Raw genomic sequence first — 14,233 nt, 5'->3', positions numbered from 1 at the left:
GAAGATGATGTGCATTCTGCTTCCGCACAATTGCTATCAAATATCACGATTAATGTTTCAAGCATGCTGCGCCTAAGCAGTGAAGTATGCGGCACTTCTCAAGTCTGCAAAGACAGCTCGCAACCGATGTGAATAGGTAGGTTTGAAATAAGAAAAGGAACGGAAAAAGTTAACGAAGCCGACGTAAGCACACCGTTACTACACATTGAACAGTACTCAGAATGCGAGAACTCCACTTATCTACGTTCTAGTTTTTCACTAAATCAGTTATGTTATGCAGCAGTATAGAACCACAAGGAACTATGATGAAAAAGCTCTTTCGAACCTTCGGTTAAAGACTGATAGTAGTTTATATTGATTCATAAGCTACTTCATCAAGTGATTTCATGCTATGTATCCCCACGTACTGAAGTACTTAGTAAAAGGCCTTGCATGAAATCAGTGATCACTTCACATAAAAGGATTCGTGTTGCCTCTCTAATGTACGTTTGGTGGGAGAGTTTCGATTCCACTAAGAATTAAGATTTAAAGCCTGGCGCTATCTGATGGATCCATGCCGCGTGTTTCAAATAATTACTATCTAATTAAAAAGGACACAATGGACAGAACTAGGGACAGTCGTTCCAAACTCTTGGAGACCCTATAGTATGTTTGTCGGTGTCACAAAAAGTGCGATACAAAAAGGAAATCGTTCCAAAGTGAGTGTTTTTGGCATTGGCATTTAAATACGGCCCATATCCGACACATGGCGGCTTCGTCGTCGTAGGACAAACTAATTCTACAGTAATAAAGATCGATTGTATTTTGATTGCGTTCGTTTTGTGCGGTAAATTCGATTAAAATTGTGTTCGCAACGTCCTTTATCTTTGCATCTTCCCGTTTTGTTGTCTTTTTTCGTTCGATCTGCTTGGGATGCGGGGTTTCTCGCGCGATGATTCGCGATAAGTAATAGGATTATAAAACAACAAAATAAAATCTCCACTTCTTTTAAATCTAACTAACCTCTAACCAAATGGCAAACATGTTTTTGACTTGTTGTACGAGGCGCCTCGGTCCATTGAAATGGACAAATTGCACCGAAGACGAGACAGGACGTGACAATTTGTTAGTTCAAAATCGGCAGCAGGCGTCCGCAAAAGTAATCGAACTGACTGACGAAGACGTCCTTAAACTGTTTCAACGAATACGTTCCCGCCTGTTGACCGGCTCAACGTCACCAACCCTTACCGCTAATAGTCATTTACATCGATCGAAATATTCCAACAGTTTCTGGCAAATCGTCACATTGAACGTGGTACTCAACGCGCGGCAGATAACGTCCGTGTTCTCCAGTTTTCGTGGGCCCACTCCGGATGAACCGGGTAGCCGTAGATTCTCCTCTCCCTCCAGGTTCCCTCCGGTGAACAGTGTGTGGGCATTGTTGTTGTTGTTAAACTTGTCCAGTAGCTTGCGCTCCAATGCCAACACTTCGGCATCGACCGGCGCACTGCCGGCACCAGCGGCACCGCCGCTCCCTGTTCCCCTCGGTGTCACCAGATTGTTAGTGTTATGGAAGTACAGTACGGATGCCAACGGCACTAGATAACAGTCGACATGGCGCAGGAAAAACTCCTCCAGCACGTCTATGCTCAGATTGTGTCGTATGAAGAACATGAACAGCTCATAGATGAAGTACTTGATGTTGCCAACCTCCATCGGAACGATGCTCGAGTCTTTGGTGAAGTATTCGAAAATTTTCACCAAATTCTGTGTCTGACGCGCTATGGATGTAGATGAGGCAGAGGAAGATAATGACGAGGAGAGGAGGTCCAGTATCACGCGGAAGGCTTCCACGTAGTCGTAGTTCAGCAGCACGATCCGAATATGGTACTCGTTGTTGCGTTTGATCAGCTCTAGGAGAGCCTCCTGGCTGTACAACCCGTGGAACAGGTAAAGACAATAGTGAATGAACTCATTGCTCAATAGATGCCGCTCGTTGAAGAGATGTGATGACGTCGTATCGCTCGAAGGATCGAGTGATCTCTCGTGTCCTTTGCCCTTTCGTTCCACATCTTCCACTCCATCGTCCTCTTCCTCGTCCACCTCGTCTTCGTCATCCTCTTCTTCATCATCCAGCGCGAGCGAAGTCGGTGAGGTAGCGTATGATACGGACTGCAACGAAGACATAGTACTTCCAGTTGCACAGTGATCCCTCAGCAGCGCTCGCCCATCAGAGGATGGTTCGGGAAGTTCGGCCACCAAATCCTCAACCTCGCCCTGGCTCACATCGTTGAGGCTGGAGCTTATTGTCGAAATATTATTGCTGATTAACTTCTCCAGACCGCTCTTCACCACGAACGAACGTCGGTACTTGGGCATCGATTTGAGGAAGCGCAACGCTTCATCGTACCCTAGTCCCCTGTTCGCCGGCAGCTTTACTTCGTGCGGTGTTTCGATGAATTGGGATTTGTCCGGAATACGCACCACACGGTTCGAGATTGGTAGGCGCACCAGCTTCCCGGGAACACCGGTCCGGTCAAGGCTGATCTCCTTCGCACACTGGCCCATGTTATTGTTGCCCCAGGCCTTCACGATGTGATCGTGTGTCATCACAATGGTAAAATCAGCACCACATTCAACGTACTGAACGTCCTCGATGGAGTCGAGCCGAGTCGGTATCAATACCTCATTACGACCACCCTCTCTGCCCAGCTGCCGCTCAATGTTCTTACCCCAGGTATAGATGGCACCATCGTCCGTTATGAGTGCAAAGTGATACAATCCGCTTGAAATCTGTGCCATTAATCAAACAAAGGTTCAGAAGATGTTAAAATGAGTTCCAAAACGGGTATTAACGTTGAATCAACGCTCTTACCTTTACGATCTTTCCTTCAACAAGCGATGTATCGACCGTCGACGGGAAAAGGTGTTCCATCGCGTCCTCTCCGGAGCCTCCTGGCGGCTTATCATCAACCTCTGGCGTCTCTTTAGACGGTGTACTCTCATCGGTAACCGTTATCTCCGGTATATCGATTGTGGATTGTTCAGCCATGCATCCGTCGACCCCTCGCTGATCGTTGGGCTCCCCTTTTGAACCCTCCGGTGTGGCAGTGCTATCAGATTTACTTTCTGTGTTATCGACGGACGCGGATTCTTGGCCTCCGGATGCATCGGAATCAGCCGGTTGAGTAGAATTAGTATCCGTCTGTGGAGCAGCAGTTGGAGATGGCGTTGATGAACGGAGCATCGAGCTGAACTTTGAGAATCCTCCGCCGCTTTTGTTGGATTTGGCGCGTTTGCGGGCTTGCGTAGCCAAGCGCAATGCTTGTGGTGAAGATCCCCAGATGTACAGCTTGTTGGACGTTGTTCGAGCGAGCTGGGGAAACGGAAATTCCAGTTCATATACAAACCATTCGCTACCAGAGAATGAACAGCTGACTTACATTGACGAATAACTTTGTGTTGATGAGCGTAATCTCATCGTCCAGCTCCAGCTTCCGAGGAACCAGAGAAACCAAGAAAGATTTGCCGTTTCGCGTGTCTACGGTCGTTCCAAAATGGTCTTCTTGGCCCAACCCCAGTTGACCATAGTGATTCGAACCGAACACGTACAGAACACGGCGAGATTCGCCACGGTGCTCCCTGCACAGGACTAGCGTATGGGCATGGCCCAGGGCGAGTTGAACGATTGTCTGCAATAAAATCGCTCCGAAAGATTAGTACTCCAGGACAACCTTCACCAGGAGCAGAACAGCTCAGTACCTTATTGCGGAAAAACTCCAAAACCTTTGGCCTGTTACAGTCATCTACCGTCCCGTGGCCTAATTGGCCAAAAACACCCCATCTTCAAAACAGAAAGAAAAATACTGTTAATAACGATTCCAGATAGCAATTTTTAGCAATGAAATGCATATTACCCCCAAGTGTACAGCAAACCGTTCGCTACAACGGCATTATGATACTGGCCGGCAGCGAAGTGAGTGATGCTTTTACCGTCGAGACTCTTCACGAGCATCGGTTGCAGTGCGTTGATGACGTGATTTCCTATTCCTAGCTGGCCCAAATTGTTCGAGCCCATTGCATATAGCTACAAGCGAAAGAGGAGAGATCGTTAAGACAAAGCGCTGACAATTTACCTGAGCACGTTAACTGACCCCATTGCTCGTTAGGAGAAGAGTGTGGAGCCGACCACACTGAACGGCCAGCACCTCGAGATCGATTTGTCGCAAAAAGCTCACTTCCGGTGGTTGGCCACTCGCACCAATCGCATCACCCTGCAGTACCGTACGGCTCAAGGCACAGTTTACACCGTTCGAGCCCCAAACGAAAGCAACATGCCGTACGACAGCCGCAGCATGAAAAAATCCGGCCGCAATCGGTGAGAACTGTTCAAGCCGCATCTCGACCGCTCGCTCTTCATGGCGCGGACGTATGTGTTTCAGGGCGCTTAAGAACGAGGCCACTCCATCGTTGTTCATCTTCAGCGTTTGCGCGCGGACCGCTACGGCCAGAAACGTTTCGATGAGGGCCTTGCAGAAGTACAGCAAATGTAATCCGGACGGTTCCTTAGCAGACGAAGCCTCGTGGTTCGATAGTCGATGCAGCAACGGTCGATAGATGGGGTGGAACGGGTTTAGCTGACGTATCAGCCGCTCGAGCACGTTGATATCAAACACCTCCAGGTGCTTGCGTATCAACTCGAAGTAGTTCACCGTGTAGTCCTGCAGGTAGGTCAGGCACTCCATGAACAGCTCGTTCGAAAGGTTGTACATAAACGCGTTCGTTTCCGCGGCCGTCGGCTGCATGTCATTCGATGTTTGCTCCCACGTGCCGACGAGACAGCTAAACACATCGAGACAAGTACCACGCGTCATCGCAAGCAATACGGCCGTCGAGTGAAGCGCTCCATGCGCGAGCATAATGCAGGCAAGGCTCGTGTGGTACTTGCTATTCGTCACTATGAAGTTCCACAGCGGGATGTAGTTTTTGTCTTGGGCGCATCGCTCGCACAGCGTCAGGAACATAAGGTTGGAGAGATGGAACTGGTCTGACGGCGAAATCTGCACATCGAGCAGCACATCATCGTTGTCGTACGAGAAATCACTACAATGAGCGCCCGTATTGTTTGGTTTCAGAGATGTTCGACAATTTAACTGAAAAGGAAAAGCGATGAACCGATTATAATATCCTGCAGGTAGATAAGAAACAAGAACAATCAAGCAATCTTACATTGATCAGCGAATCGTAGACCACATTCCCGAGGTGCGCCTCATCGACCAGCAATCCCATTATGTCGTGCATTAGGAACTGACTGCCAATAATGTGCGTATTGCGGAGTGCCATCGCGCACAGCTTCATCAGGGCTTTGTTCTCCTTGGCCAATGCTAGCTTGAGAGCCGTTTTCATCGGTGATAACCGGGCCACATTGTACGTCATCAACGCCTCCGAGATACGCTTCCGCCTGAGCAGCACATCTCCGGCATACTCGATGCAGGTGGCCAACGGGAGGCCGAAGGTGGTGCAGAAGTCTTCGCAAGCCGCCCAAATGCAACGGTGTGCAAGGCTGAGAAACAGATTGCGTCCGGTGTCGGCTAGCTCGATCGCGTACAGGTTCCGATCCGTCACGACCAGTGCCTGATCATACTCGATCGATGGGAATTCACCCACCATCACCTGCGACTCTGCAATGTCCAACTTTCGCTCCATCCGTAATCCCTTCTGGATACGCAGATAGTTCGAAACGGGTGACTTCTGCAGGAACGTTCGCTGTTCTTCGCCCTGCGGTGGCTGCTGCTGTTTCTGCTGTTCCTCCGCAGTACCATCGACACCATCATCCGGATCTTTGTTATTTTTGCCTTGCTCACCAGCGCCACTCAATCGGTGTATCTCGAGAATTCGTTCATCGGGAAAGTGGAACAACCCGAGCAGGGCATGTTCGTTGAAATCACAGTCATCGCCCATCTTCATTGATGCAATCTTACAGCTCACGACACTGACCGCATTCGGAACAGGCGCAACGCTCGAGGTACTACTGTTGCTACTGCTGCTGCTGCTACTTCCGCTTCCATTGCTGTGGCAATCTTCCAACGAATCCACCGCTCCGCGCTCACCCTCCGCTGTTAGCTTTCCTTCTTCAGCGGCTGCCTCGGAAGACGCACCCTCGCGACCCTCTTCCGGCTGCGCAGTGTGTAGCACGTACAGCACATTCTTAGTCAAAACCGTCGACTGGCACTGCTTCGGAAGCTTGTAGATGTGCAGCGGAATCAAGCTGATGTCCATGCTGTGCACCGAGAGCGTATCGGAGTACGAATGCAGCGCACTCAGCAAGTACTTGCCCTCGAGATACTGCACCACGAAGTAAGGGCCGGCCGGTGTGGTCAATATTTCCGGGTACATCCCGGGAAGCTCCATCACTGCCAGATTGGCGGCCTGTTCTTTGAATTTCTCCCGCTCCTTCGCCTTGATCCGACTCTCGGAGAGTTTCAGCTTCAGCGTGCCGATCTTTTTGACTCCCAGATCTCGCAAGGACTGTAACCGAGCTTTGGCCGCGGGCAGTAACTTTGGTAGCGTGCCGCTGCCTGCCGATCCCCCATTGTCGTTTGACTTTTCGCTGCCCTCGGGAATCGATTCGTTGTCTACCTTCTCAAAGTCATCCCCCGAAGGCGGCTCGGAACTGTTTGGACTGGATCCGCTGCTCTCGGCTTCGTTGTTAGTTCCTGTTCCTTTCGCTCGCCCTGCTTGCTGCTGCTGCTGCTGCTGCTGCTGCTGCTGGTGCTGCTGCGTACTAGTTCGGCCAGCATCAGGCACCGCTTCTCCATCCTTTGGCAGCGAAAGAACAATCTGCCAATCTTCGATCGGTACTCCGGATCCCGATTCACTCGTACCACCCTCGGAAAGAGATTTCAGCAGCTCCGAGCGAAACTCGGGCCCGGAAGTGGGCGTGATGTCACCGGGGAACGTGTACTTGATTGATTTCTGCTCCAGCAGCAGCTTCCACTGCTCTTTGGTCGACGTGTTGATCATCAGACTGATCGTCTCCATGCTGTAGTCCTGGCAGATGATTAACTTCTCGATCGAGCCCCGTTCACAGTTGGTGTTACCGAGAAACGGACAGTTTGGGGTGAGTGCTGCAAGAGAGTCAAACCAAGCAATATAGCAAAACGATCACCTAGTTGGGCGCTTCTCCCTTGCCATACCTACGACACAAATCGAACCATCCGAGTAGCCCAGAATGGCCCGCGGTTCATTGGCAAGTGTGCGCCACCAGCTACAGCAGGTTGGGTACGGACAGGAGACCGACACACCACCGGTCGACTCGAGACTGGAACTGATCGTGTATGTCTCGAGCGGTGTCGATGCTTTAGAAACATCCGTTTCTCTCAGTTGCGAGGCATCAGCGAAAAAATCTTCGATGGTTTTCATCGCAATCGGTGTATCGGTTCCCGCCGTGGCGGAGATGCTCCGGTTTGCGTTCTGTTCTTCGCGTGCCTTATCCATCTGCTCGAGAAACAGTTTCCGGTATATGCTGTTCAGCGAGAAAATCTCATCGATCTTGTGCGTTGTGTAGCTCGAGCTAGACTTCTTCATGGTCGGTGCGTCGAAGATGAGATTCGGTTCCGACGAAGGTGTGCCAGCCGCGCTGGCCGTCCCACCGCCACCACTGCCCACTGCCATAGTGCAGGCACTCTTTAGACTGCCCTCGGATGCGATCGAAGAGCGATGTGATGTGGCCGCCGGCTGCTGCTGACTGTTGTGCGAATTGTTGGGACACGTTTGCGGGTTCGGGCACTCGTGTGGACCAATGAACGGCACAATGAACGAGGTGATCTCATCCCGATTGAACGTCGTGTCGACGTGTTCCTGCGATTTGTCGCAAATCGAAAGTGCCGGAACGATGTGCAACGTATTATCATAGCCTGTGGGAAGAGCATTCTGTGAAGGATGAGTCTGGCGGGGACCCCCGGGGGTGGAGTATACGTACAGAACACAAGCAGCCAGCATCCGGTCGAGTCGAAGCATACATCTTGCACGGTTTTGCGGTTCTCGGCGAACCAGCAGAGGAGCATCAGGTGCACCTCGCCGTGCCGGTCGGTGTAGCGGAACAGAATTTGATCGTTCTGGCGCACCAAACACAATAACCGATATTCCTGATCCGCCGTGACGCTGGCCGAAAGTTTCGCGTTGATGTTCGTAATCAGCGTCGAGAGCCGCAGCACGTCCCAGTCTTTGAGTGAGGCCATTTTCCTATCCGAATCCTTCCGAAAGCCAAGAACCAATTATGACCGGCAGGCGATGATCAGTTGCGAGCGATCCGCAACGAAAACACTCTACCACACGATTCCCTGTCCCTGCGATAATATGAGCAGATGATGGGACTGGGTTTACTAATTACGTTCTCTTTTGAACATTCCTCACAATTTACTTGTCGCCCTCCTAATACTAAAAATAACCAACAGTAAGAACTACGAAAAAAAAGTAAATACACACCTTGCCAGAAGTCGGTCGGACCAGGTCTTTGACAGATGACGCCCAGATTCTGGACAGTGTGTACACAGCGTCAAAACGAAGTAGTGGTGTATTATTTGAATGATGGTGTAACTATTTCGGTTACTTTTGTGGTTTTAATTGCGGGAAATAAATGAATTGAAGGAATATTAAGCATTTTTTGGCTGACTATTGGTGTGTTGGTCATATTTACACCCATGATTTACCTTTGATGTGGTGGTGACCAGTCTGAACGTGCAACTGCCGCAAGTGCCGCACGTACCGCAAGGATGGGCATGCGGGCCAGCTTACGGCAGGTGCTGGGAGCTAAGATGTGCGTCAAGTACGCGATCTGTGTGACAATGGTTGAAGGAGAAAGGCAAGATGCTTTATTGTCTGCCCCGAAATCTGCAGTGACTTAACACGCTGCGAGGCTTACAGGGAAACGTCCCGGTGTCTGCAAAAGCGGACCACGATAGTCGATAGCTAGGAATCTCCCAGGTGGGGAGGCCATGCACCTTCATGTGTGCCATGTGCTCTTTCTGTGGCTGTGTTGTTTGCACCTCAGTTTGAGTAAGTTCCCTCTGCCTCTCTGTTTGTCCCGTTGTCTGTTGTTCTTACTTTCTACAAAAATCCCCTGTAAGAATGTGGAGTGTTTAGAACCACAATTCCCAGAGTATAACTGGCCTTCAAGTGCCGCCAGCCTGGTCAGATTTTGCGGGTTTTGATTAATGATCGATCGCACGAGCGGCAATGGATGGTCTGGCAATGTTGGTGTTCATGAATTCGTAAATTTCGCGAAAGCGAAGAAAGCGTTCGATCCGTGGCCGTTAGCGGAAAAAAATCGTTTTGAATTTGATTTTTGGCAGCCCGAATTTTTCGAGCTCTCGAAAAAAAAGCAAAAAAATCTGTTCGAAACTGCTCGAAAAACTGCCGTTCTTTAACGGTCACTTCAAACTGCGGCTGATTTTTTATGGGAAGAAGTCAACCGGTGAGTCAAAACGCACCAGGAACGGACCGGAAGTGAAAAACGTGAAAAACGTGAAAAACGTGATAAACGTGAAAAACGAACAAAAACGAGCAAAAACGAGCAAAAAGCGACGCAGTGAAAAAAGGGAACGACGGCGACGACGAGACTCCCGGAATAAAGTGAATTTGGTTTTCGAATTACGGTGCATAGGGATTTGTGGTTCTTCACCGCCGGAAACCGTCTCCGTGGTCGCTGTGGAAGGTAGGCGTTGGTGGCATCGAACCGCGGGTCCGCTCGGCCCGACGAGCATAATTTTCCGCGGTGATGGCTGCGTCGTCGCGTGAAGAAAAAGAAGAAAGCCAACAAGGCCCGAAAACAGCCGCTGGTTGGTGGACTGGAAGTGGAGCAGGCGCGAGTGGCGGCCAAATAAAAACGGGTTGTGGGGGGAGGGGGGGCACAAAACGGGAGTTGGTTTAAATATTTCCCCCAAATAATAACACCGAAAGGAACATAAATTGCAGTCCCGAGTGCGAGTGCAAGGGGTTGTGGGAAAAAGGAGCGTGAGCCGTGGGAACGTGTGCAAGGGTGTGTGCGTGTGCATCCAGGTGTGCGCGGCTTCGAAAATGGTTGTGCGTGCTGAAAGGACGATTGCACGGCTGTGGAGGGTCGTCGTCGTGGAAAGCACAAACGTTTTATCCTTTTTTTTTCCTTTTAATTACAGCAACTGCATCGGTGGGCGTCAGGAAACTAAATAAAACAGAACGAGACACGCATCAGGAAGTGCATCCTCATTCTCATCAGCATTGACCGTGTTTTTCGGTGGTGGGCAGTTAGAGCCCGGGATTTGCGAGCGTTCGCGAGACGAGTGCGTTCGTTTGGGCAATTTTGTGTCGGCGCCGCTGAGAGAAGAGAGCCCTAAGTGAGTGAGCGAGCGAACCGACCACCGGTAGGAGAGTGCGTGCGTGTGCCCAAACCCTGGTCCCTGGTCGCTTTCGCTGTGCAGAGTGTTAAAAGGCCGTAAATCGGAAGCGCGAATTTGCACCGGACGCACACTCCGGGCACAGCAGCCTCCTAAGCAAAGAGACTACTGACAACAAGGAGGAACGCATGATTTACGCTGTTTGCGTGTACAGTGCGCAGTAGGTGCGTCGTGTGTGGTGTTGTTGGACGGACGGACGTACAATTCGTACAACAACAGTTACAACAAGGAAGCTAGGGTGTTTGGTGTGTGTGCTATATTGTTTAAGCAGGCTGTGCGTGCAAAGCTCTCAAAATGACTGAAGAATCCTACCCGAAGACGCTGTACGTCGGCAATCTAGACACCTCCGTCACCGAGGAGCTGCTGTGCACACTGTTCAGTCAGATGGGCACGGTGAAGAGCTGCAAGATCATCCGCGAGGCCAGCAACGACCCTTACGCATTTATCGAGTACGCCAACCACACGTCGGCCCAGACCGCACTCGCCGCCATGAACAAGCGGTTCTTCCTCAAGAAGGAAATCAAAGTGAACTGGGCCACGAGCCCGGGAAACCAGCCGAAAACGGACACGAGCCAGCACTATCACATCTTTGTCGGGGATCTGAGCCCGGAAATCGAAACGGAGACGCTGCGGGAAGCATTCGCTCCGTTTGGCGAGATATCGAACTGCCGCATCGTACGTGACCCACAAACCCTCAAATCGAGGGGCTACGCATTCGTGTCGTTTGTAAAGAAAGCTGAGGCAGAGAACGCCATTCAAATGATGAACGGTCAATGGTTGGGGTCGCGCTCCATTCGCACCAACTGGTCCACACGCAAACCGCCGGCACCACGCGACAATTCTAAAGGTAGGTTTGCTAGTTTGCTATTTGTTTTGGTTTATACATTTCTTATCAGCACCAGGATATCATTCTCACGGTTCGTTGGGCAGAAATAGATTCTTTTAATAGAACAGTTTTTAATTCGGCTAAAGTTTTTTTTCTAAATCAGCAAATCTAGTAAGCTGCTTAACCAAATTGAAAACTACTTAATATATATCTCGTTCAAAAGTATTATCGACTATTCGGCACTCGTTTATTGCTCTGTATTAAAAAGGTCTTTTGTGTGTATGCTTCCGCAGGAATTAAAAGTGGCAAAACTCCAGGATTCGAGGAAATTTTTAATAATACTAGCCCTACCAACACAACGGTTTACTGCGGCGGATTTCCTCCAAACACCATCACCGACGAGCTGATCCAGAAGCACTTTGCTCAGTTTGGTCAGATCCACGATACGCGAGTGTTCAAGGATAAGGGTTACGCATTCATTCGATTCGCTAACAAAGAATCGGCGGCGCGAGCCATTGAGGGAACGCACAACAGCGAAGTGCAGGGCCACCCGGTGAAGTGCTACTGGGGCAAGGAGAACGGTGGAGATGTCAACAGCAACGGTATCCACAATGCAACTGCCTCGGCGATCGCAGCCGCTGCGGCGTCCGGCATGATGAGTATGAACGGAATGGTTAGTCCCCTGCAACCTATGCAGCAGCAACAGAATGCTGCAGCAGCTGCTGCCGCTGCCGCCAACCTCGCAGCTCATCAACACAATGCGGCCAACTCACAGTTGTCACAGGCATCGGCCGCAGCGGCGGCTGCAAATGCTCAGTATCCTTACTCGACTGCCTACGGTCAGATTGGCGCGTACTGGATTCCGGTAAGTGCTAAAAAGCTGTCCCACGATCTATCCATACTATCAATACATGCTACATCGTGATAATTTACAGGGAGCTTATCCGCCGATGCAAACTCAGTATATGCAGCAAGGATATTACGCCTATCCGACGGCCTATGCAACTGCGGCCCCCCAACAGTCAGCTACAGCAGGTAAATTTGACGAATGATGCATACTTGACATTTGCCAGGGCATTAACCCATTACCAAATCCGCCACTCGCAGGTTACCGTATGATGCAGCCGAACATGGCGGCTTGGAGCATGCCAACCGTTCCCACGGTGGCGACAAATGGTGCGGCTGCCGCGGCAGCTGCCGCAGCCGCTGCCCACGCATCCTCTCAGCAGCCAATGATGTATGCAACCATGTCTCAGTTCCAGTCGCAATGAGACCTAGCGAACGGTATCAGCAGCTTCGCAACCACCAGCATGAAGAACAACAACAATAACAATGTCATAACAAACAACTACAGCAACAAAAATAGCAAACTCGAACACCACTACAACAACCATCGAAACAACTGCAACAATAGTAACAGTGTCAAGAATGTCAGCAGCACTACAACGGGCAGCAACAGTAGCGTTGCCTTTGCCGGCTGCTTGATGCCAAATACCTCTTCTTCCTCTTCGTCTGTGCTTTCATCTTCCATCACAATCGACTCTCCGTCATCAGCCCCACCGTTGGCTAGTGTGCGAACCGTAGGGCCTTCTGCCCCAATGCTCCTTCTTCCGAGAGGTGGCAACATCAGCAGCAGCAGCAGCAGCAGCAGCAGCAGCAACACCAACAGTTCCGGATACCATTCTTCCAATGCTGTCACTGCAGCAGCCATAATGACTGCAAAACTAGCCAAAGCTGGTGGCTTTCTATCCGTCGTTCCTCCGGCCATTCCTTCAACTATTGCCATTGGCGGAATGAACAGAATCGGTGGTGGAGGTAGTGATCGTGCGTTCGTTTTAGGTAGCCAAACCTATGCAACATCGCACCTGACCGCTGCCAACGTTCTGGCGTCGGCGGTAGCTGCAGCAGCGGCCGCAGCAAACGTTGCCCATCATCAACAGCAGCGTTCCAGCTATTCCACCTCTTCCTTGCCACGCCATCTGACCAAGAACTTGACGTCGAACGCTTCACTCGTGTCGAAAAAAGCGCCTGTTTCCACCGGTGAAGGAAAAGCCCTCTTAAGTAAGATCTCGTCGGCTTCAAAACCATCGGCAGCAGTAAGCATAAGCAATAGCGAGACTATCACTAACATCGACAGCTCCATCAGTTCGGCCTGTCCGGTAGGTGGTGGGATTGTGGAGACGAATGCGATGCCCCCCGTTGTACGTACGCTGGTGGCTACGGTTGGCGCAACGAATACGATCGCCACGCTGGCTTCGCCCGTGCCTTCGGCCGTTCTTCTCACAACTTCATCATCGGTGAATTCTAATCATTGTTACCACCCTCCATTAGCCATTGGTACAGACTCTCCGTCCACAGCATCGTCTTCATCGTCATCATCATCATCATCATCATCCACGGTTGTGATTCCGAAGATGCTGTCCTCTCAAACACAAAGCAATGAACACGATATCATCAGCAATGTGGCGAATGGTGAGATGAGAGCCGAAGGCACAGTGAAGATTGTGGAGATGTTAGCAAACGCTGCCAGCGGGGATGTTGTTACGACTGAGTGTGAGCCACAATCGCCATTTGGCTTTCGAGATCTTCTTAAACATAAATTGAGCCACAACGAGAATGCGGTAGATGAGGATAGCCACGACGATGAGCTTCGTCCTCCTCCTGCGATTAAGCTTCGGTTGCAAGAACCGATTGACTATGAGGAAGCGGTGGGACTAGTGGGACAACCCCCCATCACCACTATGACAATGAAAGACAACAACGAAGTTGATGGCGGCGAACAAACGGTTAATTCGCAAGGCGAAAAGGCTGACGTCCATTCCATTGTAAACACTCTGGGCGAGGAATATCTATCCAACGGCAGTGCAAATGGTCAAATGTTGCTGCATGTCGGCAAATGCGAGAAGTTTACTGTATGAAGAGCAAAGAAAATTATGTATGTGAGGGAGAAACGAGAAAGAAGCTGACGAGACAACGATAATTATGAACAAGGACA

General features: G+C 50.5%; 2 protein-coding genes across 2 annotated transcripts in view; one reads left to right on the top strand and one right to left on the bottom strand.

Moving 5' to 3' along the window:
• Positions 1–8,409, bottom strand: part of LOC126569330 (uncharacterized) — a 9,696-nt gene extending 1,287 nt beyond the window's left edge. The window contains exons 1-9 of the mRNA XM_050226332.1: positions 7,961–8,409; positions 7,176–7,895; positions 5,209–7,106; positions 4,134–5,132; positions 3,897–4,066; positions 3,742–3,823; positions 3,423–3,671; positions 2,855–3,355; positions 1–2,772 (exon numbers count right to left, since the gene is read on the bottom strand). The exon at positions 1–2,772 is cut by the window's left edge and continues 1,287 nt beyond it. Coding sequence (XP_050082289.1) covers positions 1,237–2,772; positions 2,855–3,355; positions 3,423–3,671; positions 3,742–3,823; positions 3,897–4,066; positions 4,134–5,132; positions 5,209–7,106; positions 7,176–7,895; positions 7,961–8,219 — 6,414 coding nt within the window. The 5' untranslated portion in view covers positions 8,220–8,409 and the 3' untranslated portion in view covers positions 1–1,236. The remainder of the gene's footprint in view (positions 2,773–2,854; positions 3,356–3,422; positions 3,672–3,741; positions 3,824–3,896; positions 4,067–4,133; positions 5,133–5,208; positions 7,107–7,175; positions 7,896–7,960) is intronic.
• A 1,157-nt stretch (positions 8,410–9,566) lies between these two features.
• Positions 9,567–12,509, top strand: LOC126573234 (nucleolysin TIAR). Its single transcript, XM_050233194.1, has 5 exons — positions 9,567–9,694; positions 10,155–11,259; positions 11,532–12,103; positions 12,174–12,273; positions 12,346–12,509. The coding sequence occupies exons 2-5, from the start codon at positions 10,707–10,709 to the stop codon at positions 12,507–12,509; spliced, it is 1,389 nt and encodes a 462-aa protein (XP_050089151.1). The 5' UTR covers positions 9,567–9,694; positions 10,155–10,706.
• Positions 12,510–14,233: the final 1,724 nt, after the last annotated feature.

This window comes from Anopheles aquasalis, chromosome 2 (assembly GCF_943734665.1).
Source record: "Anopheles aquasalis chromosome 2, idAnoAquaMG_Q_19, whole genome shotgun sequence".
In the NCBI taxonomy this organism is placed as follows: domain Eukaryota; kingdom Metazoa; phylum Arthropoda; class Insecta; order Diptera; family Culicidae; genus Anopheles; species Anopheles aquasalis.
The sequence above is the reverse complement of the archived record's forward strand: the minus strand, read 5'-3'. Positions and strand labels throughout refer to the sequence as shown.

Coding starts and splice junctions, on each gene's coding strand:
- LOC126573234 (XM_050233194.1), top strand. CDS start 10,707: ATGACTGAAGAATCCTACCCGAAGACGCTGTACGTCGGCAATCTAGAC. Junction 11,260..11,531: donor ACCACGCGACAATTCTAAAG/GTAGGTTTGCTA, acceptor ATGCTTCCGCAG/GAATTAAAAGTGGCAAAACT. Junction 12,274..12,345: donor CCAACAGTCAGCTACAGCAG/GTAAATTTGACG, acceptor CGCCACTCGCAG/GTTACCGTATGATGCAGCCG.